General features: G+C 36.8%; 1 protein-coding gene across 1 annotated transcript; it reads left to right on the top strand.

Moving 5' to 3' along the window:
- The first annotated feature begins 2,274 nt into the window (after positions 1 to 2,274).
- On the top strand, positions 2,275 to 26,470 carry LOC140750376 (uncharacterized). Its single transcript, XM_073083859.1, has 8 exons — positions 2,275 to 2,508; positions 3,458 to 3,548; positions 5,495 to 6,273; positions 23,231 to 23,297; positions 23,645 to 24,873; positions 25,303 to 25,416; positions 25,810 to 25,940; positions 26,045 to 26,470. The coding sequence occupies exons 1-8, from the start codon at positions 2,402 to 2,404 to the stop codon at positions 26,257 to 26,259; spliced, it is 2,733 nt and encodes a 910-aa protein (XP_072939960.1). The 5' UTR covers positions 2,275 to 2,401; the 3' UTR covers positions 26,260 to 26,470.
- Positions 26,471 to 27,931: the final 1,461 nt, after the last annotated feature.

Here is a 27,931-nt window from a genome sequence, read left to right on the forward strand (position 1 = left end):
AACGGTATGTGAAGTCTACCACTTGGCCAGCGCGGTGGACTATGGCCTAATCCTTCTAATTATGAGAGGCGACGTGCCCAGCAGTAAGCCAGTTGATGATGGTGACCGCGGTGACTCGAGATGAAATGGAATCCTGTACCCTTACCATGAGTTTTCAAAACTTCCGACAATTTTACGTTACGTTTACTCAATCCATTATTCTGTTCTGTTTGCTTCAGTAGACTGAGTAAACGTAACAATAAGTAAGTGCTCAAGTCTTTTTGTCTGCCTCACATGTTCGATAAAAAGAGAGACAAAACATAAAGCGCCATTTTGTCAATTTAGACATTTAATGTTACGTTACTGACACTATAGTTCTGATACAATCCGCGAGGGGCGCTGATTGGAAATTGTATGGGCAAATACGTAAACAAATACCAAAACAGTCACATTTGTCAAAACGTAAAAACTCATGGTAAGGTTACAGGTTTAGAACTTAACGTAGAATATGTTTATTTCAACGAAAAACCTGTATAACGTGCCAAAAATTTTCTTTTACAGCGTATGTTTAATGGTATTTATCGTTAAATACACAACTTTAAGAAATAAGAAGAAAACATCTTGAAGATAACTGAAGATGCACTTTTATTTTTTTTTTGTTTTTAATAAAATAACCATAGATAAATGTGTTGTTTTTTATTTAATCTGTCTATGTAGTCTAAGTAGATAATTTTTTTTACTACACGCACACAAAAAATCCCGAGTGGCTTAGTCACATAAGCACTCAGACTTAATACTCAGGGGTAGTGACGTCACCGATCTCAGAAAGGATTAGATCCGACTCCTACCTGAGTGAGGTATTTAAAGTTGATGACAAATGTTCACGGATGGTAATTGCCACTTACCATCAGGTGAACTGCTACTGAGACTTGTTACTTCTAGAACATAGACCAGAACAAATCTAAATTTATCAATAACATGCCCGCTTGGTCAGGAATTGAATCTGGAATCCCTGCGTTTTTGACCGCTATGATACCTGCCGTAATGACCTTCAGTACGTATCTATAATCTTATATATAAAATTCTCGTGTCACAATGTTAGTTACCGTACTCCTCCTTTACTTTACCGATTTTCACCAAATTTTATATGCATATTCAGTAGGTCTGAAAATCGGCTACTAACTATTTTTCATACCCTTAAGTGATAAGGGTTGTTCGTCTGCTACTCCTATATTATAAAAAAATATGAAACGCCTAATCTGATCCTTAATGTCTGTTTATACTAAGATAATCTTGAATACTATTGAATAGATTTTGATGGGATTTAGACATGATACTGAGATGATTTTTAATTACATAGCGTATTTTTTACTTTGCAAATATCTAGGGATCCTGCCTAAAATTCTAAAAACTAATCACGCAAGAGAACAACGGAAGCGCGTGGATGCTCTTTATAAATAAAAAATCATTCCAAGAAATTGTGCCAACATTCAACACAAGTTTGCGGGACAAGCAATAAACACACCACAATACCTCTTACAACGACTGATATAAAATTTAAATTCAATCGGTTTGTGTTAGAATAAAAACTTGTGTCGCCTGATGTATGTCCGGAACATTAACACAATGTCATTGATCCCTATTCCAGTGCGTATCTCCATACAATGAGGCACTGTATGTCCGTTCGTCAGTCAAAATCGTTAAAAAGGATATTTAGCGCGTTCACTTTTGATTTTTATTTTTTATAAAATGATACTTACTGTTTTTTACCGATGGACTTTGGCCGAAGATGTAAAACTTTAAAATTTAAAGTACCAATTTGTTTTTATATTCTTATTCTTAATTTAAAATAATTATATTTATTATTTTAAAGTTCGAATTTAATGACATAAAAAACATTTCTTTATATTTAATTGTTGGATATTTTTTTGATTTCGTGTATTTTTACAAGTTAATTTAAATTAATATTAATTATAAATTAATAAAAAGTAATAATTGGCTATTTTTCATATAAAATAAAATAAATAAGGACATTAAAAATACATTACAGTTTGTATAGTGTATATCAATTGTACTATTATAATGTTTAAAAAATGTATGTCAAAGCATTCGGAGTCCCATTCAAATAAGGGACTACGCGCTCAAAAGATAATTTCTCCCACACATTCTATGTCCTGTCCTATTGTTTTTGCGTGAACCTTATTATAACTTCCATAGGAGTGACAATAGGAACCCTCCACAAAGGGTGCATTGAACAACCATAAGTAAGTGATAGTCCCTCACATTGTTTTTGTCCTTCTTATTAAGTGGTAGTGCCTTCTAAATTTAAAACAAAATTCGAAAATATAATACATCTATTTCAGATTTCTTCCACTCCGTGTAATTTAATTTGTAATTTGTACAGATAAAAAATTGGAAAAAAATGTGCTTAAAAATAATGTTGTGTTTTTTAATTGTTCTGTGCTGTTGTTTTATGTTTTCGGAAGGCCTAAATGCGAATGATACTGGTGTGTGCACAGCCAAAATAAGGTAATTGTGTTTTTTATTATAAATGTAAATCTGTAAATATTCGTTTTCTTTTTAATCTATAAAAATGCACGCAGAGCATATGATTTAAAACAGTAGTCTATAATGTTCATACGTAGTCATCTGCAACCAATCTCAAATAGTATTTTTTATCTGATATCCATCAGATGTGTAAAATTACTGGAGGTGGCTTTTTTAGTAGTGGCAACTCTACGTGGCGTGTCTGTGATTCGTAAACGGTCTTCTGTATTTTTTATATTTGAATCTCCGATCGCTTCTTTCGACAATACAGAAGATAAATGATTTTGAAAATTTCGCGTTTATCTATTTATTTATTCTATTTAAAATTACAATGAATATTTTGAGAAAACCGAAAAAAGGACGAAGATAAAAATGTGCTACTGAAAACGACTAGTACAACTTAGATGCAGTTATACGAGTATAAAATTTACCCATATCATATTATATGGATGCATGACATATGCCTTCTACATACTACGTGCCTACTTAGTTTTCTTTAAGCTAACTATACTAAGAGTTTATTTGAAAAGACTGAACAAGTACAAGAACAAGTCTGCTACTCTCATATTATAATATGAGAGTAGCAGACGAGAATACAGTCAATCTAATAGTAAGATTACCTTCTTACCTGAAGTCGGCCACAGATGTGTCGATACCCTTGAAGTAGAAGAAGTGAAGTTGAAGATAGTAAGCTGAAATGCCCCGGAAAAGTACGTTCTTCTCACCATATTTTTCAAACCAGAATACAGCTGCGCTTGACTCTAGTGCTGTTATTAGGTAAAAATACGTGTGGCGAAGGTGGCGCCGGAGTCGAATCACAATGAGTTCTACTAACTTAAAAATTAAAGAATAAATTTTCTAAACCATATTCCATAAACATTAATATTGTCCATAATAAGAATAGACAATTAATATTTTTATTTATTTTCAGCGTTCGCAAGACAAGGTTGAAAACCTATTTAGTGTCAACAAAGAAATGGTGCGGGAAGAAGAGGTGTACGGCGAAACGAACTAAAACTGAAGTAAGAACATTCTCAGATATTTCAATCCACTACTGTCCCCCTGCTGGGCACAATCCCACTCTGCATTTTGCATAACAAGGACGTAGGCTATAGGATATAAACTACGTAAGGCCACCTAGACTTCACGTCCCTTTAAGAATTCTTAGGCGATTTTTTCTCATGGTATTTTCATTCATCGCCGTTGCAAGTGATAATTGATACTCGTATTATAATGGCCACATAAGTTTGAAAAATCTCCGCGATACGAACTCCAGACTCCAGAATTAGCTTATTTCTTACCACTGAGCTATTAATGATTTTAATAACTACGTTTAATTTATTGCACACATTTTATTGCTACAATGCAATAAATAATGTATCCTACAACATACCATAGATGATATTTTTATATTATGGTACTAGCAAGCCAGCATGTAGTCCACCTGATTGTAAATGGTACTGTCGCGTGAGTTGACCACATATGTCTTCCTACTCCAGAGTTATAATAAGGAGGTAGTGTCTCTTTATTCACTCGAATCTAGAATATCTACAGTACAGAAATAAATGTAGCGGTCCCTCCGAAGTCAAACCATGAAGGATTCTACCACTTTCATGACATCCACCATATCCCTCGTCGACATCCCATTATGTCCCTCTTAGTACGAGTTTTCAGAACGTCCCACAATTTTACGTTACGTTTACTCAATCCATTATTCTGTTCCGTTTGCTTCAGTAGAATGAGTAAACGTAACAATAAGTAAGTGCTCAAGTGACGATTAACTTTTTGTCTCCCTCACATGTTTGCAAAAAAGGGAGACAAAACATAAAGCGCCATTTTGTCAATTTAGACATTTAATGTTACGTTACTGTCACTATAGTTTTGACACAATCCGCTAGGGGCGCTGATTGGAATTTGTATGGGCAAATACGTAAACAAATACCAAAAGAGTAATATTTGGTAAACGTAAAAACTCATGGTAAGGGTACTGGGCCCCGCATCTAAATCTCTTTTAATCAAGCCTAGTTTCATGAACAGATTGCATTGGTAATAAATTTGTGAAACATTTTATTGAGCTTTTAAATAGCTGCGTTTCAATTCGAACGCCTATATAAATAATGATAGCAATACATTATAATTATGTGTACATAGGCACTTAACCAGGCACTTGTACGCATTTGATTAATAAGTGTAGCTACTATATAATATAATATTGCAATAAAAGTACTTGGGTCAGCTGATCACTGCCAAAAAACATACTTTTTAAAAATGAATTCCTCAATTGTCTGAAGATTTTCAAACATGAGGACTGAGGTTTTGAATTATGTGCATATGTGCAGTTTATAGTTCGATTCGAGAGGCACCACATCTATTTTTGTCTAATAACAGGATTGTTCAGTGATGCTGTGTTCTGCTATGAAGGGCGTGGTAGTGTGCTAGAGACAGGTACCTATCCGTTGCGATTCAACAGGGGTAGCAACGCGGCTGTAGCCGTCCCGGGACTCTAGTATTATCTAAAGTTAATTACAGATTTCCATTTGCAGCAGTAGGAAGTACCATTAGGTGGACTGCCTGCAAACGAACTACTTTTTTTATAGTGTAGGAGTAGCAGACAAGCATGCAGTCTTACTGATGGTAAGTGGCTACTGCCGCCCATAGACGTCTGTTATCAATCCCAGATAGGATTACATATTCCTACCTGAGGTTGGCCACAGATGCGCCGCTATCCCTGAGGACTAAGCTGGAACGCTTCGGAAAAGTATGTCTCCCGTACTACACCCTTCAAAACGGAACACAGCAGCGCCTAACCCTGCTGTTATTAGGCAGAAATAGGTGTGGCGGTGGTGCCACAAAGGACCACAAAGGGTTCTACCACCTTCAAAACTACTTCGACTACTTCAGTATTAAAAATAAAAGAAATGAAAGTACTTTAGTGAAATGATTGCAACACATATTTTTTTTCTCGTAGGCATATTTAGTGACGAAGAAGCAAACGTTATGCTGCAACGGCTTCGAGTACCGAAGCGAGTCAGACACTTGCTGGGCGGTGTGCAGCGCGGGGTGCGCGGGGGGGCGGTGCGCGGCGCCCAACGTGTGCGTGTGCGACCCCCCAGCCACCCTCGCCGACAACACTTGCGTCACCCCCACGTGCGACCCCCCTTGCTTCAACGCAACCTGCTATGCCAATAACACCTGCGCCTGCAACTCCACCTTCACACCTTATAACGCAACGCATTGCTACCACTGTGACCCTGGATTTGTCGTCAACGAAGACATGTCCTGCTCTCCAACATGTGATACTCCATGTGCTAACGGAACCTGCACTGCTCCCAACACATGCACGTGTTTCGACGGCTACGAAAGAGTTGATGAATTCAAATGCAAACCTCATTGTGGAGGTTGTGTCAATTCGAAATGTGTCTCCCCGAATACGTGTGAATGTTTGGACGGTTACGAAAAACTTAACGAGACGACCTGCGTACCATTCTGTGAGAATTGTACAATAGGGCGGTGTGTGGCACCGGACAAATGTGAATGTGACGACGGATACAAACATTTAAACGGTGATTGTGAACCAGTGTGTGATGTGAAATGTGTAAATGGGTTCTGTGTAGCATCAAACGTATGTACTTGTAACGAAGGGTACGTCAAGAATGGAACCAGTCAAACGTGTTCAAAGCTGTGTCCTGAAGGAGTGCATCGCGATAGCGGAGGTTGCGTCCCAGAGAATTGTAAAGCTCCGAAATAGTAAGTATGCCTTTGACTTATTACTTGTTTATTATTATGATTTGACTTATCTACTCAACATTATTAAGTAGGGTCAGACCTGTCTGATGTTATCGAAAAACGTTAACGTAAGGAAGTAGCAAAAGTATATTTTTAGGGCAAAATTCTCTGCTAAGTATAAGCTACTGCTAAGTAAATCAATAAAAATATTTTATCGCGTTAGATAATGAACAACTTCTAGACTTCTCTTATTTTTAGTAGTCAAACAAAAACGACAATGCAACATGGGGTAAATCAACAAACAACACAACACACAAATTATATGCCCTGGATCATGCCTGTATATTTAACTATTCGATTCTTTCTTCGAATTTTTTTATACTTCAGTAAAAGCTTATTGGTCGGCAAGTAATTGCCGTCAAAGTATTCAAGTCTTAATATACTTCATCATCAACCCATTACTGTCCCACTGCTGGGCACGGGTCTCCTCTCAGAATGAGAAGGATTAGGCCGTAGTCCACCGCGCTGGCCAAGTGCGTATTGGTAGACTTCACATACCTTTAAGATTTTTTATAAATCTCTCAGGTATGCAGGTTTCCTCACGATGTTTTCCTTCACCGTTTAAGCAAGTGATAATTAATTTCTAATACGCACATAAATTTGAAAATCAGAGGTGCGTGCCTGGGATTTGAACCTCGGACCCCTCGATCGAGAGGCCGCGTTTCTTAACCACTAGGCTATCACTGCTTTTAGGCTATCACTGCTTTTAGGCTATCACTGCTTTAATATACTTAATTTACACAAATTGCTCGTGTAATGTTAACACATTACTGATCCTCTGTTGGGATCCACGATGGCAACCCGTGCTCCTTTCAGACTGAGAGGATTATACGCCATCGTCCACTGCGCTGGTCGAATGCAGATTGTAGACTTCACCAACCATACATTCTCATGATGTATTCCTCCAACGTCTAAGCAAGTTATAATTTATTTCTACCACGCATACAACTTTGTAAAATAAAAAATACGTGCCCGTGATTCGAACTTCGTACCACTCGATTTAACCGATTTTCAAACCACTAGACTAGAACGGCATTTATCTTTATTTTCATACCGTTTCATTCATAACAAGTATGAACAGATTAATTTTCATTTTGCGTCTATTCTTAGTTATTAAATTGTCTGCGAGAAGTCAGCTCATTAAGCAATAAATTATGTACGATATGGGCTGGCTTGAAACAGAAGCATGTAGGTCACGCACATATCAGTGTGATAGCGTCAAACGGATGGACATTGTGCGTGGACATTTGCATTGGCAATGACGCGAGCGGATTGATTGATGCAATCTCGCCTATCGGTAAGCTTCTGACGCTTTGGTGAATCATCAAGACGGTCGTTGACTTCTTGAGTCTTCTTATTGCGTATTATGTGGGACTGTAGGTTGATAGATACTATTCACGAATAATAAATAAATAAATAGCTGTGATAGCCTAGTGGCTAGGAAACTCGGCCTCTTGATCGAAGGGTCTGAGGTTGAAATCCCAGGCACCTCTGATTTTTCAAAGGTATATGCGTATTAGAAATTAATTATTACTTGCTTAAACGGTGAAGGAAAAAATCGTGAGGACACCTGCATACTTGAGAAATCTAAAAAAATAATAAAAGTTATCAGAGGTATGTGAAGACTTCCAATACGCACTTGGCCAGCGCGGTGAACTATGCCTAATCCTTCTCATTCTGAGAGGAGACCCGTGCCCAACAGTGGGACAGTAATGGGTTCATGATAATGATGATTCACCAATGGAATTCGTCTTCGATCTTCAAAATATGTGGCGTATGAGATTGTGGGCTGCCTAATATAATTGAAGCCCATTTACTGAATCCATTCGTATAATGGAATTCATTATGGTTTTGGCCTCAATGTTACCTTTATCACCTCGGGTACACCGCAACCGCCACATAGGCTGGTATTGTGCAATAGTACAAAAATAATAAATTAATTTTGTGTTTTTAATATCATCCTCATCATCAACCCATTACTGTCCCACTGCTGGGCACGGGTCTCCTCTCAGAATGAGAAGGATGAGGCCATAGTCCACCGCGCTGGCCAAGTGCGTATTGGTAGACTTATTTTTTTTTTATAAATCTCTCAGGTATGCAGGTTTCCTCACGATGTTTTCCTTCATCGTTTAAGCAAGTGATAATTAATTTGAATACGCACATAAATTTGAAAATCAGAGGTGCGTGCCTGGGATTTGAACCTCGGACCCCTCGATCGAGAGGCCGCGTTTCTTAACCACTAGGCTATCACTGCTTTTTATAAAATTATCCTACAAGGCAATAATATTTGATTTAAGAGCCGAAATATTGATGAAGAATCTTCAATGCATTGAAGTTTGGATTTTTATTTTTATTTATGTCACTGTTGGTAGTAAAATGACAAAATTGCATAATATCATAACGTATTACATGAAGTTATTATACAGCGTAGGAGCTAGTACTTATATCACTGATTAAAAATAATTTCATCATCAGAGAGTTTACAAAAATTAAATCATGAACCATCAAATAAGTGTATCAATGGCTCTAGTAATCATTTAAAATTCTTAATTACAATGTCCTTGCGTATTTCATCTTTCCAACTTGTTACTTATTGAGTTATAGTCCCCGCCAAACTGCTAGTCCGCTCTGAAGTTAATGCGAGCAGGTGTAGTCATACAATTTACTATGGCGACGCGATTCATCTCTATATTCAGAGCGGACTAGCAGTTTTACGCGGACTATACTTATTCAAAGAACGTTATTAATAGCTTCTTCTCCAATATAATTTACGATATAAAATAATTATTATCAAGACATGTCCTTATCGATCGCTTATGGAAACGCCGACGATGCTTTGAATAATAATTAATGTTTGCTGAGAACAATTTATTTATAATGTGTTGCTTTTCCCAAGCCCTCCCATTTCCTCCTATTATAGTTAATATATGCTTCCAAGAACTTCTACCGCACATAACATAATATGTTAATGTTATTGAATCAAAAGAATATGATTGACGTCTTTTAGTTTGTTTCGAGTTTTGCTTTCCGGATTTGGTCGACGATTATAAATATGGATTACTATTTTTATTTATAATATAGGAGTCGCAGACGAGCATGCAGTCCACCTGATGGTAAGTGGCTACTGCCGCACATGGACATATATAATCAACCCCAGATTGGATTAGATATTCCAACCTGACGTCGGCCACAGATGCGCTGCTACCGTTGAGAACTAAGCTGGAACGCCTCGGAAAAGTATGTCTCCCTTACCGCACCCTTCAAACCAGTACACAACAACGCTTAACACTACTCTTAATAGGCAGTAATAGGTGTAGTGATGGTGCCGCCGGAGTCGAACCACAAAGGGTTTTACCACCTTTGTTTGTCTTTGTTTAAGCCAAATCTGGATTGAACTTATGTTACTTTTAGAGGCTTTATTGAAAATTATAAATATTCCTGACAAAAGTAAATTAATGCACAATATTTTATATAATTTATGATTAATATTTTTACATTAAATGATCAGTAATATGTTTACTTAGTACCTTATATTATTATAACTGTAATTTAAATGAATAATATGTATGTTTTCCTATGGAATAGATACAAGTTTGATGTTGTAATAAATATATATACGAGTACTTTGATAGATATAACTAGAATCATCGCACAACACGATATTTACGAATATCTATACCCTTGAACCACATTTTAAGATTTTATTATTTATCTTAAGCTATGAAGTATATATAATAATATAATTATAACGATTTTATTTTTTCAAAGAGCCTTCATGATGTTTTCAAAACATCTATTCTTATTTGTTATTGTAAAAATGTTAGATAAAAAATCATAAAGTCACGATTATTTTATTTTCGCAATACTCTTATATACTTCTATATACTCGTATATACTATTTGCTAGTATATTTCCGCTTTAAAAAAATATATAATTTATCTTATCTTATCTTACTTGCTTATTATTCTGTTAATTATTACTAATAGCTAAGTATCAGTATCACAGGAAACAGAAGTAAATCAGGATAGAGATAATAAATAATACTACTGATTGAAATAGGGCATATTTTTTTAAATATAATTTAGGAGTAGCAGACGAGCATGCACCTCCACATCCCCAGATGCAGATGCAACCCCAGATAAGATTAGATTCCCATCTGAGGTCGGCTACAGATGCGCCGCTACCCATTAGGACTATACTGGAACGCCTTGGTAAAATACGTCTTTCTTACCACACTCTTCAAATTAAAACACTGCAGCGCTTAACATTGCTGTTATTAGGTAGAAATAGGTGTGGCGGTGGTGCCGCCGGAGACGCACCAGAAAGGGTTCTAACTTCTTCTAATTATTCTAGTTTGTTCTTTAATTATTCTAGGTTTACGTACGTTAAGGAAATAGGTTCAGCTAGAGGATGTTTGTTCTAGATTTCAGTCTAGGGAAATAACACTAAACCTATTTGTTGTCAATTATAAACATTATAACGTCAATGGTTGCATATTCAAGTATTATTTTATAACATATACATTGTAATTTATTATTGTGAATGTTATCAATAGGAAAATTCCGTTTCCATGGGGTACATGTTGATATCGTTACTCTGTATGTGACCACAATAAAATAATTTATTGTAGGTATAGGACTTTACAGTAATAAGTCTGAATCTCATCTTTCATTATCCTTGTGTATGACGGACATATCCGTTATTTGTCTCGCTGTTGGGCTCGCACCCGCCTCAAAATTAAAACGTTAGTCATCTACTACGCGAGTCTTAACTTACAACTTTAGTAAATTACATACAAATCATCAAATTGCAACAAATCATTACTGTCTCACTGCTGGGCACTGGTCTCCTCTCAGAATGAGAAGGGTTTGGCCATTGTCCACCGCGCTGGCCAAGTGCGAATTGGTAGACTTCACATACCTTTAAAAAGTTTTTTTTAGGATTTCTCAGGTATGCAGGTTTTTTCGCAATGTTTACCTTCACCGTTTAAGCCAATGATAATTCATTTATAATACGCACATACTTTGAAAAATCACAGGCGCGTGCCTGGGATTTGAACCGCGGACCCCTCGATTAAGAGGCCGAGTTTCTAAACCACTAGACTATCACAGTAAAGCTAAGACGGTAAAAAGGCTTTACGTGTAGCTGAGTTTTAAGTGAAGACCTTAAAACTCAATGATATTAGAGTCCTAAGCCCCAACCATACCTAACTCCATATAACCAATACGTCAGGACTCGCTGTTTGATTATAACCAATGATGTGTTAAGATAGACACGAAGTGTTCTAAGTTTTATTGCCCAATAAATTAGATGGGTACATAATAAACCAAAAATTTTTTTTTTGTTTATTGCGTAATTTTATTTCCAGATTTGTCAATACACTCTCAATGGAGGAACAATAAAAGGTCAATAAATTTTTAAAAGAACAATGAAAAACTTTGTGACGTAAGAATAAGTTTTTCTGTCTCTTTAAAAGTATTACGTATATGCCGCTTTGATATATAATTACTTATATCAATTTCATAAAGGAAATAATAACAGAACTCGGTTAAACAGCGTTACAACTATCAAACCACAAGTATTTACCTTTAAATAATTGTATTAGATGAGAATGTCTCTATTTTCCAACATCTAATTAGTATTCTGTTTTTGTCTCAGAGTACAGAGAATATGTTGTACGCTTCGGAATCAATTGAAACGATTTTTTGTGTGGATTATAATTTAAGGCGGCGTCATTATTAATACTGGAACAAATAGTTTTATTGTTCACATAGTTATAGTTAACATGTTTCAAAAATATGTTGATGGTAAACATGTTTCAAAAAAGATGCTGAAGGTGGTAGAGTCCTATGTGGTTCGACCCCGCGGGCAACACCACATATTTCAGCCTAATAACAGCTGTGTTTAAGCGGTGCTGTGTTCTGGTTTGAAGGGTGCGGTATGAAAGACATTCCTAATCGAGGTATTCCAGCTTAGTCCTCAGTTGTATCCAATATAATCTTATTTAGGGTTGATTACAGTTTTCCATGGGCGGCAGTAGGCACTTACCATCAGATGGACTGCGTGCTCGTCATTAACATTTATGCTTCTAGTCATAGATTAGTAAAGATAGTTCGCCGCCTCGAAATTGAATGAAGCCACAAACGGCTTATTTTAGTAAGTTCTTTTTTTGAATTCTTGACAAATAAAAACATTTTTAGATAAACTTTACGAATGAATAACTAATACTGCGTAATTTACGGAATAAATAAATAATTATTTCAAATATTTTAGGGACATTTTAGCACGGAGACGTGGCAAAACTTTTTTACGCAACTATTTCAATTCTCAAAACTGGGTACATTTTCTTGTTAGGAGTGAGTAATCTTTACTAATCTATGCATCTAGTAAATGAATGTTAAGTTATTTAATGTTCTCATTTTAACCTATGTTTTTCTATGATATAGCAGACGAGCATATGTTAACATGATAACATAATATAAACTTGAAAAGATATAATTATACAAAAAATATACATAAATTACGCATGAACGTCGACATTTAATGAGGAACATAAAAATAATTAGACGATTGGAGTAAATTAATGGCAATTGTTCAAAAGTTCAGCTTACACAGAACTCATATACCTACCTGATTAGTCTAAATCTGGCATTATGGAGTATCAACAATTCTCTAATCAGTAAATATTACTCACAACTTCGTTAATTATAATAATGGCAAATGATTTGTGCGGTGCTGACACGTACAGGATGTATTTTCTGGAATAATATTATAAATGTGCATTTTTCGTATAACTTTTTTGGTATTTTGCCAGTTACGAAAACGATTAACAAAAAAGTATTCTTGTTTAAATTTAAGTCATGCACTTCTTTGTTTTATAAAAATCAACTGACAAACGAGTATGTAGTTCATCTGATGGTAAGTGGTCACTACCGCCCATGAACATCTTTTTTTGTTATAATATAGGAGTAGCAGACGAGCAAGCAGTCCATCTGATGGTAAGTGGCTACTGCCGCCCATGGACATCTGTAATCAACCCCAGATAGGATTAGATATTCCTTTTTTTTTTTTTTTTTTTGTTTACGAGGGGGAAACCTTGAAAAGGTGCCCGACGACGTGGGAGCGACGCCGGGTTATGTGGGATTTTTACCGCACTAAAACCCCCCCGGTGGTCGTCCTCAACGCTTGTTGGAGAACTCCGGGATCTCCAAGGGAACACAACCGGAGTCCTCCAAGCGCAATGCCCCGATCGGGCTCTACCCTGGGGGAGCACCTTTGGCTCCTCCCACACCATCTGGTGCTCACGACGGCATGCGACCACACATACCGTCGTCCTTCCCGGGGTTGCTTGCTGGACGGTCCGAGCTCCCACTCTTGCCACCCGCAACCCCGGAAGCCCCCTTTTAGTCGCCTCTTACGACAGGCAGGGGATACCGTAGCCCTATTCTATTCCCGAGACTACAGGGACAGGATTAGATATTCCTACGTGAGGTCTACCATAGATGCGCCGCTACCCCTGAGGACTAAGCTGGAACGCCTCGGAAAAGTCTGTCTCCCTTACCACACCCTTCAAACGGAACACAGCAGCGCCTATCACTGCTGTAATTAGGTAGAAATAGGTGTGGCGGTGGTGCCGCCGGAGTCGAACCACAAAGGGTTCTACCACCTTCTCTAACCTACTCCACTTATAAACCAGAAGTTCTATCTGATGTCGATCAAAGATGTGTTGGTACACCTTAGAACGATGATGGTCGCCACATATGCAACTCGGCCGGCATCCACATCCTTCCAACTACACAAAAACTACTTCACGCTAGAAAAAGGTATGGCGGTCGTATTTTATGTAGGTATTTGTGTCACTGCAACTATAAAAATACTGTAATAAATAAAAACGAAGTGCCTCCCTGTAATTTTAATGAGCCGAAGTAAAATAATATAAATTTCTATGCTTATGACCTTGGTGTAAACAAACGAACGAACAAAAATACAAACGAAAGAACAACCGAACGAAAACGAACACATTAAAAATGTTTTAAACCAAATTGATTACAAAATATCTTTTGTATATAAAATTCTCGTGTCACAATGTTAGTTACCGTACTCCTCCGAAACGGCTTTACCGATTTTCACCAAATTTATATGCATATTCAGTAGGTCTGAGAATCGGCTACTATCTATTTTTCATACCCCTAAGTGATAAGGGTTGATCACACTTAACATTTTATTATTTATATGGCAACACAACGTTTGCCGTCGGCTAGTTTAACTATATTTTGTTTATACGAGCTAATCGTGGAAACTACGAAATCAAACTCGATGTAACTTTCACTAATAAAGTTCATAATAAGCCATTTGTACGAGTACTTCTAATTGAGCTGATCAAGTATTAAACGGAAGATTCTTTGTATGGTTGTGGACCTCAAGGCTTATGAGTCTACTGGCCCACAAAACTGCGTAATTTACAGCTCGGGTAATAAAATAAATTAAGGAAGAGACACTTAAATCTGATTGACTGGACAATGGCAGCATACAAACGTCTTTAATCGGTAATCGCACGCTACGAGTATATCGACGGTAAAGCCGACTGAATAAATTTGCAGTGCCGAATTTATTTGACCTGACCAACTCTGTTTGGCAGTTCGCACGTGGCGCTGGTATTAATGACGCTAATCCTAGTACGTCATGTTAAATCTAGATATCTAGACTGAAATATTAGAAAGTAATCGTTTAATTTATTCTGAAGGTTGTAGAAACCTGTGTGGTTCGACTTCGGTGGCACTACCGCCACACCTATTTCTGCCTAATAACAGAAGTGTTAAACGCTGTGTTCTGCTTTGAAGGGTGTGGTAAAAGAGACATACTTTTCCAAGGCGTTCCAGCTTAGTCCTCAGGAGTAGCGGCGCAACTGTAGCCGACCTCAGGTGGGAATATCTATTCCTATCTGGGGTTGATTACAGATGTCGCAGCAATAGCTTTTTACCATCAGGTGCACTGCATACTCGTCTGCTACTCCTGTATTACAAATATATATATATATATATATATTTGTAGTTTACTTGGTATATTAAAAATAAAAAATACATATACCGCCCCTGACGTCACGAACGGACGCTGAATTCTTGCGCTGTACCTAATCAGACTAAATTCACATCATATATTATGTCAAAAGAAAATAAATATAATATTATGGCCTCCACGGCTACCCCCGAACATCACTGTAAGACTATTTTTGTTTCATACGTATTTGGGTTGTAGTTTTAAAACATTTTATTATCTACCATAAATGAGAACGAACTCTCGAACGAACATTTTGCATCTAGAAAAGTTAAATATTTTTCAAATGGATATTAAAAATAAATTAGAATTATATCGATACATGATCCGGTTATCAATATGTTGCGTAGAGCATTGTTGTATATGACTATATGTAGTAGCTAACTTTATTCTAAAGAATGACTGACAGTATTGTCATAGGTGCAACAAAGTATATAAATTATGAAATTACAAACACAAATAGTACTCGTAGTACACAGAGGCTATTAAACAGAAATAACTAAATAATTCTTTCATTCGGGACTGGGAATAATGTTTTGGTTGTTTGCTACTAATCTGCCACAGTGTGTTGTAACTGGTATCAAAGTGATAATGGCATTAATTCATGAACTTATTCATATCCGGTGTTAGCATTTTATCTATACATTGCGCCGGATGTCTATAAACTGTCCCTCTGTACTGCGAAATGACATTGTTCTCCGACACAGAGTATTATTAAACTAACACAGAGTATTATTAAAACTGATTTTTTTTTTATGTAGGAGTAACAGACGAGCATGCAGTCCACCTGATGGTAAGTGGCTACTGCCGCCCATGGACATCTGTAATCAACTCCAGATAGGATAGATATTCCTACCTGAGGTCGGGCACAGATGCGCCGCTACCCCTGAGGACTAAGCTGGAACGCCTCGGAAGTCTGTCTCCCTTACCACACCCTTCAAAACGGAACACAGCAGCGCCTAATACTGTTATTAGGTAGAAATAGGTATGGCGGTGGTGCCGCCGGAGTCGAACCACAAAGGGTTTCACCACCTTCAAATATAAAATAATATTTTAAATATAATAATATTTTAAGGATATAGGGATTTATTAATTTAATGCAGTCGTAGCCTAGTGTTACAAACTCACCCTTTAATTCGGGGTTCCGCCAACTCGCGCATCTGGTATTGGAAAGTTACTTTAACGTAGAAATAAATCATCGTGAGAAACTAAATGTTTAAGAGATCTTTCAAAAAAGTTTTCAAAGTTGTGTGAACTTTATCTATTCGCAGTTAACCAGCCTGGGGGACTATACTATACAAACCTCTCTCATTCTGAGAGAAGACCGCTATCTAAAAGTATAAAGAGAACATTGAGATGATATGTAGATTTAAATATAAGTATATTATACTATTTATTAATATAAATATCAACAAAAATGATAAAACTGCAGTAATCGTTCTCTCGATTGTGTATTTTGATCACCGATGACGTTTACGGCCTATGTCCATAAGTGGTTTAACACAGTGGCAATGGCCCGTTCCACTTGTTTGTTAAAGATAATGCTTAATGCTACTGGAACGAGTACTTTGTGCTCGCATCCCTTTCCATTACGATCGTCAAGTGGCACACTTAGTGAATCACTCAGTATACCTTCATAGGAAGGTGGTAGAACTCGTGGTGTGGTTTGACTGCGGTGGCACCACCGCCACACCTATTTCTGAGACATGACAGCAGACAGTTAGACATACTTTTCCGACGCGTTCCAGCTTAGCCCTCAGGGGTATCGGCGCATCTATGGCCGATATCAGGTAGGAATATCTAATCCTATCTGGGGTTGATTGCAAATGTCCATGGGCGGCAGTAGCCACATACCATCAGAGGGACTGTATGCTCGTCTGCTTCTACTATATTATAAAAAAAAATTACTGACACAATTGATATTTTCTTAAATTAAATTGCCGGTACAGCTTGATATTACTTACTGGTGGTTTCTACGTGTGTATATCAGATCTATCTTCTGAGGTAATAAATGTCTGTGAACTGTCATTATATTTTATCGGGTAATCTACCTATTACTTCAGCAACAAAAGAATATCCTACTAACTAATTATATACTGATTAATGTTTCATTTGGACATAATATACTTACGGTATACCAACGGTAGCTTTCCAATTCCAAATGGAGATTATTTTTACGGAAAGTTTGCATAATGTCCGATTTTTTTTAAATATTTTCAACCATATTTGTGACATTTAGGTAATAACTCCATTTAAATCATATGTCATATCATCTCTCGTTAGTACAATAATAATTAAAATTCTAATAACACAGCAATTATTACGTTTTTTTCTTTAATGTAATGAGATACAGTGCTTAAAGAATAAATTTAAACAGTGTAATTTTAGCTTAATTAGTTAAAAACTTCATGACTTAATTGGCATAACTGATGATATTCTTACAATAATAAGTAACGTACAAATTAAAAAAACATTAGGGACACAAAAGGTGATTACATACATTTAATAATTGCTCTGTACGCATTCTGAGTCACGAGAATCCGCGTTGAACAGCTTTAAATACACTTCAGTTCACTTCATAACATTCCTTCAATCGCGGTCGGATTACGGGGTCGTCCTTTAAATTTTATTACGATTTAATTATTCCGCACACAAAACATCCTGTATTGGTGCTCGTTATTTTTTAATAGTTGTTATGGGGTGAGTCGGTACGCAGTCGTATCGGTAGATTGTAGAGGAGCGATCGTGTATCGACATAGTGTGGGAAACAATAACCGCTGTTGAGGAATATTTAATTAACGGAAGTGATAACGAATCGCGTATTGTGGGAGTCGTTTCCAGCCAGTTAATAAGTTATTAAGCAAAACTGTTGACAGTTTATTTTCGAAATTGAAAATGGAAGTTCGGTTTTTGTGTGCATTGTTGACTTTGGCCGTGTTGGAGTATGTGTGGGTATGTGACGCTCAGAAGGAAGGAGATCCCAATGTGTGCATGGCAGAGTACGTATTGTTTGCATTAAAACTTCTTGTAGTTAACGTATCCTTTTTTTGTAGTACTTATTAAAGGTATTTATTATACTTTAGGCTTAATTGTGCACTGTCGTTCTCCAGGGAGAAATCGTTTAAAACGAGATCTTTAAAGTTGTGCAAAATTCTTCCAAAATCGGTTTAAACTTACAAAACGTGTGTCAAATGTAAATGCTTTTTAATCCTCTGTAAGATATAATATTTGCTTTTACTGTCTCTTAATATATTATAACCTTACAAATATTAATAAAAGTTTGTGGGAAATCAGCTAAAGTTCCAAGAGGCCCGGGTTCGAATCCTAACAATCCGTTTCGAGTCTTTTAATATTAGGTATTACAAAATTAATTAATAGGTATATACTTCTTTAAGTTGTGAAGGAAAGTATCGGAAGGAATAACATTCAGATTTTTTTACACTGTTGTTAAAGGCTTGTAAAATTATCAACCAAAACATAAGTCATCATGGTAGGCCCTTCCACCCTTTCTGAAAAGAAACCGTTTTTCAGCTAGAATATACTCGTAGTTATTACTAATTAATAAATAACGTATATGTTATTAAGGTGGTAGAACCCTTTGTAGTTCGACTCCGGCGGCATCACCGCCACTATTTCTGCCTAATAACAGCAGTGCCTGATAACAATTTCCGTTTTGAAGGGTGTGGTAAGGGAGACATACTTTTCCGAGGCGTTCCAGCTTAGTCCTCAGGGGTAGCGGCGTATTTGTGGCCGACGTCAGGTAGGAATATCTAATCCTATCTGGGGTTGATGACAGATGTCCATGGGCGGCAGTAGCCACATACCATCAGTTGGACTGCATGCTCGTCTGCTACTCCTATACTATAAAAAATGTTGTGATAATACTCGTATAGTAGTGGATACCTCTGGGCCTATATCTGTTAACATAGGATTACCGAAATATTTTGAACTTTGTGTTTCGTTGGGTGAATCACCCAGGGTAGTGTGGAAGCACCTAAACACTGATAATATTTGCGCGTCCTCCTCCTCGCGTCGTGTTCCTCATTACTGAGGGTCGTGATCCCCCCGTGATGGAGTCATTTTTCTCTGGATGATGTCACGCCATCTACGCCTATCCTTTGCTACGTGAAGAGCCTCGTGCAGGTTCGTGTCGAGTGTCGCACGGATTTGGTCCGACCATCTTATCGGACTACGGCCTCTCGGGCGCTTACCGTCCACCTTGCCGGTAACCGTTAGCTGTTCCAGGTTGTTTCCGTCTTTCCTTGCAATGTGACCAAAGAACTCCAGTACTCTTCGTAGACATATAGAAGAGAGTCTGGTATGCACATTGAGCTCTCGAAGGATGGAGTTGTTGGTGCGGAATGCAGTCCAGGGAATATGCAACATTTTCCTCCAGCACCACATTTCGAAAGCGTCAATGCGATCTCGGTCGGCCTTCTTTAGGGTCCATGTCTCTGACCCGTAGCTGAATATGGAGAATACAAGTGTGTTAACCAGTCTCATTTTGGTTTTTCGTGAGACATTGCGATCCTTCCATATTCTTTGCAGCTGGGTCATTGCATTTTTGGCCATTCCTATACGTCTACGAATTTCCTTTTCGCAAGAGCCTGTATTACTGATGTTTGCGCCCAGATAGATAAAATCGTCTACTGTTTCCAGATTCAGAGCGCCGGAGAGCTGTAGTTGATTGCTACGGTCTACTACCATCAGTTTTGTTTTGGTGTGGTTGATTTTGAGACCTAGTTCTAAGCTGATCCTTTCTATTCTCTTAAGGAGATTTAGCATTTCGGTCTCGTTGGCAGCTAGAAGAGTTGTGTCATCCGCATAGCGGAGATTGGTGATTTTTTTGCCCCCTATTGTGACACCGCCTTTCCAGTTTTCACACGCGCGGTTGATTATGTATTCTCCGTAAACGTTAAAGAGAATGGGAGATAGAATACAACCCTGCCTTACACCTTTTTCAAAGCTGAATGGCCCGGACATAGCTTTATCAATCTTTACTACGCCCTGATTGTTCAGATAGAGCGATTGTATTAAAGCTACTAAGTGAGTAGGTACTCCGAGTTCTCCCAGCACCCTCCACAGGGCTGACCAAACGACGCAGTCAAAGGCTTTAGTGTAGTCGATGAAACACAAGATGATAGGTGTGTTGAACTCATAGGACTTTTCTATCAATTGGCGAATATTTAGTATTTGTTCGCGAGTTCCTTTTCCTTTGACAAAGCCTGCCTGCTCCTGTGGAATCTGCCAGTCTAAGAAATATCGGATCCTGTTGTTGATGATATGTAGCATCACTTTGCTAGCATGGGATAGGAGAGCCAAGGTTCTGTAGTTGTCGCATTTGGCCATAGACCCTTTCTTGTGCAGTGGTAGTATAACGGATTTTGTCCAATCGCTTGGCCATTCGCCAGTATGCCAGATGTTGTCGCATATTTTGTATAGGGCGTCCTCTCCTGATGGACCCATGGCCTTAATTATCTCTGCCGTTAGCTGGTCCAGTCCAGGAGCTTTTTTGGCTTTAAGCGCAGCTATCGCAGCTGTAATCTCTGACCGTAGTATGGGAGGTTCAAGGTCAAGATCTTTCCACTTAAATAAAGGCTTGGATGGTGTTGGCTCCGATGGATTTCTATAGAGCTGCTCACAGTATCTCCGCCATCTTTCCGTGATTGCGTCTAGGTAGAGTAAGCATTGCTACTTTTGAGAATTAGGATGTGACCTTCCAAATTCCATATTAGACCCTGACTGTAACCCTTTTTTAACTTAGTATCTGACCCGGCAAACTTTGTACCGCCTCAAAATCTATTTATCAAATATAATTAATATAAAATATAGCCTATGATACTCGTGGATAATGTAGCTTTCGAATGGTGAAATAATTTTTAAAATCGGTCCCATAGTTTTTGAGTCTATTCATTACAATCAAACAAACAAACAAAGTTTTCCTCTTTATAATATTAGTATAGATTAATTTATTATTTATTTTATGACACTTGGTTGCATCCTTTGGGCTGCTATAATATGAAGGGTGGACGTTACACATCATTAGTTATTAGCATTACTAAACCGTCTCGAATGCTTTCAAAGCGCTAATACAACCCTCGGTCATGATCCGATCCAGTAGTAGTATTTTTTTAGAAATTAAAAATTAGTATATAAAATTGTAACTGAAAATTTTGTAAGTGACTCCGTAACCCAGGTAAGGAAGGATGTTGGGAGCGTCATGCTCACCTAGGTGGAACCTGACCGGGCAACGCGCTAAGAGGACTCCGGTTGCGTTCCTTTGGAGATCCCGGAATCCTCTACGCAGAACCGAGGACGTCCATCCGGGGGTTTTAGTGCGTTTAGAATCCCACATAACCCCATGTTGCTCCCACGGCATCGGGTACCTTTTTAGGGTTTCCCCCTCGTTAAAAAAGGCATATACGTATACAGGGTGAATTAAAAATTAGCCTTTTCCTTTACTTTTTCATGTATAATTATTTCTCAGAATCTGACCCTTATAAGCGACACTAAACAGGGTGTTCAAAATGAACTTGTATGATTCCCGACTACGGAGAAAGATTTTTCAAAAATGTGATTAAGTAGTTTTAATTTTTATAGCAATCGACCTCGTAATTCTTTTCAGCGTTTTTCGCTAAAACCTTATAGTTTCGGATTTGGCCCTGAAAGCCTATTTGAAAAACTTATCCTTTATATTTAATTTTCTTATTAACAAGGTTTATCCACTGCTATCCATTGAAAGTAAGCAGGAGCTCTAGATTGACGTGCCCTCCGAAGCACGGAAGCGCGCATGAAAATTAGCGGTCACCCATCTACCCTTATACTCTTGCCGATTGCTTAACTTATTGGATTAGTTGAGTATGATTAGGTCTTGGGCATCATAAAATACCGCAACACGTATTAATGTACAAATATAATTATATACTAAGGTGGAAAAGAAAAGGTAGTAAGTAGAACAAGGTACCATCACCACAGCATTTTCTAACGTGAAACAAGTAACGTTGCGGTTCTGTGGAAGGCTGTGGATGTCGCTAAGCTACACACGAGACACTTTAATTCATAAATAGTATCCAATTTGTGATTCGTTTCTGTAGAAACACTTTGTTGTATGTAAAGGTGGTGACAGATGTCCATGTGTGATAATTGCACGACTCATGATGCGAAGCATCAGAGAGTGCTTTACGATCGAAAAATTTTTTTCGCTTCATTTTGGCGGCTATTTTTATTATTATAGCCTTGATAGTTCACGGAATCAAGATATTTTTTAAGATTGTAGGTCACTGAATGCGAATGATTAATTAATTCAGTGTCGTTTAATTGCAATTAATAAAAAACGAAAACTACAAGACTGTATATCTATAGATATTATGTACATTTATTCCACCAGGGGCGCTTGTGCAGTACCTTCTTACTACTACAGCTGTTTTTTTTTTTTTTTTTTTTTAATATTTCTTAATTAAATGAGCATTATGAGTCGTGCACTTTTGGATTTTCCAAACTTTAATCACTTACTATAAGAAGGTTCATCATCATCATCAACCCATTACTACTCCAGTCCCAGATTGAGAAGGATTAGGTCACAGTCCACTACCGACTTCACATAGCTTTGAAAACTTTTTGTTTAGATTTCCCAGTGCAGTTCTGCCGTTGTTTACCTTCGCTTAAGCAAGTGATAATTAATTTCTAATACGCATATACTTTGAAAAATCAGAGGTGCATGCGTGGGATTTGAACCTCGGACCCCTCGATCAAGAGGCCGAATTTCTTATCCACTCTCACATAAGACGATAAGATGGTTCAATCTTATGAAGAATATCTTGTGTTATAAATCCTTGTAATAAGTATAATCTTGGTATTTTTTCAGCATTCCACAAATGGTGACTGTAACAAAGTTGGGGAAGTGTGGCAGGAGACCATGTAGGAAAACAGTCGTAAGTTATTACTTATTAATTTTTTTATAGAAAACACACAAAACACTATAAATAAATTAATCCGAATTAATATAATTCTAATTATTGCCTCTTCCATTTGAATAACTGGCATATTTTGGCGCCACCTTTTTTTTCAGTTAACTTACATAACTTGTTCTAATAACCAGTAGTGACGTGCAAGCAGTTAATAAATGGATTTATGACTTGGATCATTAGACATTAAAACAATTAAAATGTTTAATTCTAATCAAGTCCTTAATGAGCGTAATGAGCGTAATCTACATGTTGATAGTATGCACCGATAGTAAATGCTCGTGATATATAATGCTTTGCTATTTTGTTTTCAGCAACAAATTAAAATGGTGAGCACTCCTTTATGCTGTAAAGGATGGCTGTATTCGGCCGAAGGCGAAGAATGCAAAGCAGACTGTCCTCATGGCTGTGAGAGAGGTAACTGCACAGCCCCCGACACTTGCGTCTGCGAACCACCATTAATCCTGAAAAACAACAATACTTGCACAGAACCAGTATGCGAACCATCCTGCGTTAACGCTAAATGCGTTGATGATGGTACATGCCTTTGTAATGAAGGATATGCAACATTTAATTCAACACACTGTGCTCCTAAATGTCTAGACGGCTACGTAAACGATCCGGATACATTGCAGTGTAAACCCCACTGTAAAGTTCCATGCATATATGGAAAATGTACCGCTCCTGACATCTGTACATGCGATGAAGGATACGAGAGTGAGAATAACAGCTGCGTCCCTCGCTGTAGTCAGCTCTGCGTCAATGGCGTGTGTACAGCACCTGAAACATGCCAATGCAATACGGGATATAAAAGTGTCTTATCAAATAAATACAGATGTCTACCGAAATGCGACAAAATGTGTTTGAATGCAACCTGCGATGGACCAAATATCTGTGTTTGTCTCATTGGCTATGAATCAGTTCTGGGCGATCCTTGGGCATGTAAGCCTAAATGCGACCATTGCGACAATGGTGAATGTGTGGCACCGAACGATTGCCGCTGTTTCGACGGATATGCTAAGGTCAATGGAACAACCTGCGAGCCAGTTTGTTCCGAGCCATGTACTAATGGTTTCTGTTCAGCGCCGAACAAGTGCACATGTGATAGCGGATATAAACAAGATAGTGAAAATCAATTTACATGTAACCCAATTTGCAAAGATAAGTGCATCAATGCGGACTGTGTTTCACCTGATACATGTAAATGTAAGTCAGGATATGAAAAAATTAATAATTATACTTGCTCACCAAAATGTCAGTCATGTAAGAACGGCGTTTGTGTTTCTCCAGAAAATTGTCGATGTAACGATGGTTACGCCATGAATAACGGAATATGTGAAGCAGTTTGTTCCTCTGGGTGCATCAATGGATATTGTGAATCCCCCGAAAGTTGTATTTGTAAAGACGGTTATGTGAAAAATGTAACTGATAAATACACTTGCTACAAGCCTTGTGAATCATGTGAATATGGGAAATGTACCATTGATGGGGAATGTTTATGTGATGCTGGTTATAAACTCTTCAATCATTCTTGTATCATGCCGTAAGTAGAGATTTTATACAAAAAAATAATAATTTATTTAGACGATGCTATCAACCATCTTTGTTATATTTTAGGTAGGTTTTTTAAATATGTATTAATTCGTTTTGGTTTTTTTGCAATTTTTTTGTAATGAAATGTGTTAAGTTAATATGCACAGATTTGAAAATTGAATGAAGCAATATTTACTTAAACCTTAATGAAGAATTTAAAATTTTAATAAAATAACAGTAAATTTTATAAAAAAATTAAATTCATTTGCGATTGGAAGTCGCACTGGAAGCCGATTAAACTAATGACTTATAAGAATCGTCAGTCCCTTTAATAGTAGCCTGTCGAATTAAAATCCTGTTTTTAAATTCAACCAGTGCTTACAGTTTTATTGTTAAAATAATAACAACTTTTTTATTAAGATTTTCTTTTACGTTACAGAGCGGACTGTACCAACTGCAGTGCTAGTTGCTCTGACGGAGACTGCTTCTGTGAGGACGGGTGGCCCTGCGTCAGCCCCCTGAACGACTCCGCAGAAGCTGCTTCAAATACGAGGTATATTCAATCTTATTTGTGTTAAGCATTCACTTAAAACATCGAAATTATTCTATATGGTGTTGGTTACAGGTGGCCGTGATCACTTATTTATCATTAGGTGAACTCGTATGCTACATAAATGATTTGCTACGGGAATTATCTTACGAAAAGGATAGAGATCGTTGCAGAAGCACTAGAGTTTTGTCTTTACTAGCAAATACCTAGCTCCTATTTAACCTGAATATTTTAACGATTGATAGTACCATCGAAATAAATGTAATGAGTCAACACACGACCAGGTTATGTTGGTTCGTTGAGGCGTTGTTAGGTTAAGCATCAGTGACAAACATCAAATTAACTTACTTAATTACAAACAGCGGTAAAGCTAATATTTTTTTTTCTTGATTCCAGATTGGCTGGTCTCCAGCTCACTTGGTTAGTAGGAGGCTGTGTGGGTATCTTACTGATTGCAGTTGTTATCATTAACATTGGGTACATTTGGAAAAAGAGACGGGACTACGGAGTCAAATCGCCGGATATAGGTACGTTTATCGTGGTATCAGAGATATCCGTTATATTAAAAAATTAGAAGATATCGTTCCTTGGTATTTATTTAAAAATAAACCTCTAAATTAAAATATTTCAGGGAATACATATGGGAGTGTAGTATTCACGATGCCGGATACCCTTATGCGAAGAAATTATAACGACGACAAACACGATGCTATAAACGAAGAAGATGAAGAAGACGCGAAAACAGATGTTACCCGCCAGCTGCTCGAAGAAAGAGAAGAGACAATAGATGTTACGGATGAAACAGACGATGATACTGATTTACAGAAAACAAAGGGCAATGTTTAGTACAGTAGGCTGAGAGAAAAAAATGCTAGTTAATAAGTAATTAGAGTGAAGAATACTCGTATTTGTGCCATACATCATTTTGGTTATCTAATTAATAAAACTGTAACTGACAGACTGAATGACCAGACTCATTTTAAACCGATTGATCTAGAAAAAAATTAAAACTTCACCTGTTTGGATTCTCAAATAGATAATGTAAGTTCTTCAAACAATATTTAAACTTAAGATCAGTATATACTTTACTGTAAATATTATATTTTATATACGTTAACGTTACGTTACGTTACGTTTTGTTAAATGTGACTTTAATAGTATTATCAGGGTACCTATATAAATTGTAGGACCAAGGCATATGGCGCTTGGTGGAAACTACTAAAGTAATGATAATAATAATTCTGACACCATGTATTACAAAAAAACCAATGATAATGATATCAGCTGACATACATAGTGTATTAGGAGTAAATCATTAATGTTACTAAAGTTTTAGATTAAGAATAGTGATTATTTAATTTAATTAAAATAAGTAAGTACATTGGTATTTTTAAGTTTTTTGATTCACAGGTTTGAAAAAAAATCCGAAATACGATACACAATATCTGTAAGTCCGACACTAAATTTGTTTTTTGGTTTACGATTAGTGGTTACTATTTTCGTGACATGTTTTTATTATTGAATGTTTGCAAAAGTGGTAAAATTATATCGTTCGACGAAGATGTCGCAGCCAAAATTTATAGCTTTTTGCAACGGTTTAAAGTTGCTCTGTCATGTTAGTAGTGTAATCTTCTTGAACTTCTTAACTCTAGTTCAGTAGACTCTAGTTTTTTGGAACAGCCATGAATTTGTAAAGGGTCTCAAACAAAACTACTGACATGTGTTTTTTAACTTAAACCGTTAAATGTAAATTTGTTTTATTCAATTTTGAACACTTTAAAAAAGTATCTAATTGTGAACATGATCGCCTTTTTAAATGATTCTTTTATCTCATGTGTTGTTGTTATGATAGCGTTCACTTTTCGTGAGTAAAATTATCGATTGTTTCACAGTTATGAATTATTCTCTTTATGTAATAATTATATTTTGTCATCATTTAGCTAGTAGATATTTTTTGAAAGTAACCGTTTCATAAAGTACAAACGAAGTCTACTCAATGATATGATCCAAATGTGCACAAATTGTAATTGATTTTATTATTTATATTATCGGAATTTGTTTTTATAGTATTATGTACTTATTTTTATTATAATTTGTGCAATAATATGCTGTTATAAAATTGTCGATAATGTTAGGTACCTAAAATATTAAATTTTAAATTATTCTATTTAACCATATGCATTTGGATTATTTTAGATAAAATACAATAAATAATTTAAATAAAATAATTGTGCTGTTTTTTTTTAATTTTTAAGACTATTAATGGGAAGAATTTACTGCACGCATAGTATGATTATGATGTATAAAAGAAAAAATCCATTTATGAAGACAGTCGCAAATGTAACAAGTAACATGCAAACATTTTATTAAATTAATTCTGATCCGATTTTCAACACAGCTTTGTCTTTCGATCTGTTGTATTTAGGCTAGACTGATTTCTATTTATGTAAATATATAGTGATCAGCATGTATAAGAGCCTATACGAAAAACCATGTTAAAATATCTACCCATATTATA

This window comes from Epargyreus clarus, unplaced genomic scaffold (assembly GCF_041222505.1).
Source record: "Epargyreus clarus isolate Ecla_fem2 unplaced genomic scaffold, WU_Ecla_fem_2.2 ptg000019l, whole genome shotgun sequence".
NCBI lineage: Eukaryota > Metazoa > Arthropoda > Insecta > Lepidoptera > Hesperiidae > Epargyreus > Epargyreus clarus.

Bases quoted from the DNA above. Each gene is read 5' to 3' on its own strand.
- LOC140750376 (XM_073083859.1), top strand. From the start codon at position 2,402: ATGTGCTTAAAAATAATGTTGTGTTTTTTAATTGTTCTGTGCTGTTGT. The intron at 24,874-25,302 runs GTAAGTAGAGAT...TTTACGTTACAG, and splicing joins AATCATTCTTGTATCATGCC to AGCGGACTGTACCAACTGCA. The intron at 25,417-25,809 runs GTATATTCAATC...TCTTGATTCCAG, and splicing joins GAAGCTGCTTCAAATACGAG to ATTGGCTGGTCTCCAGCTCA.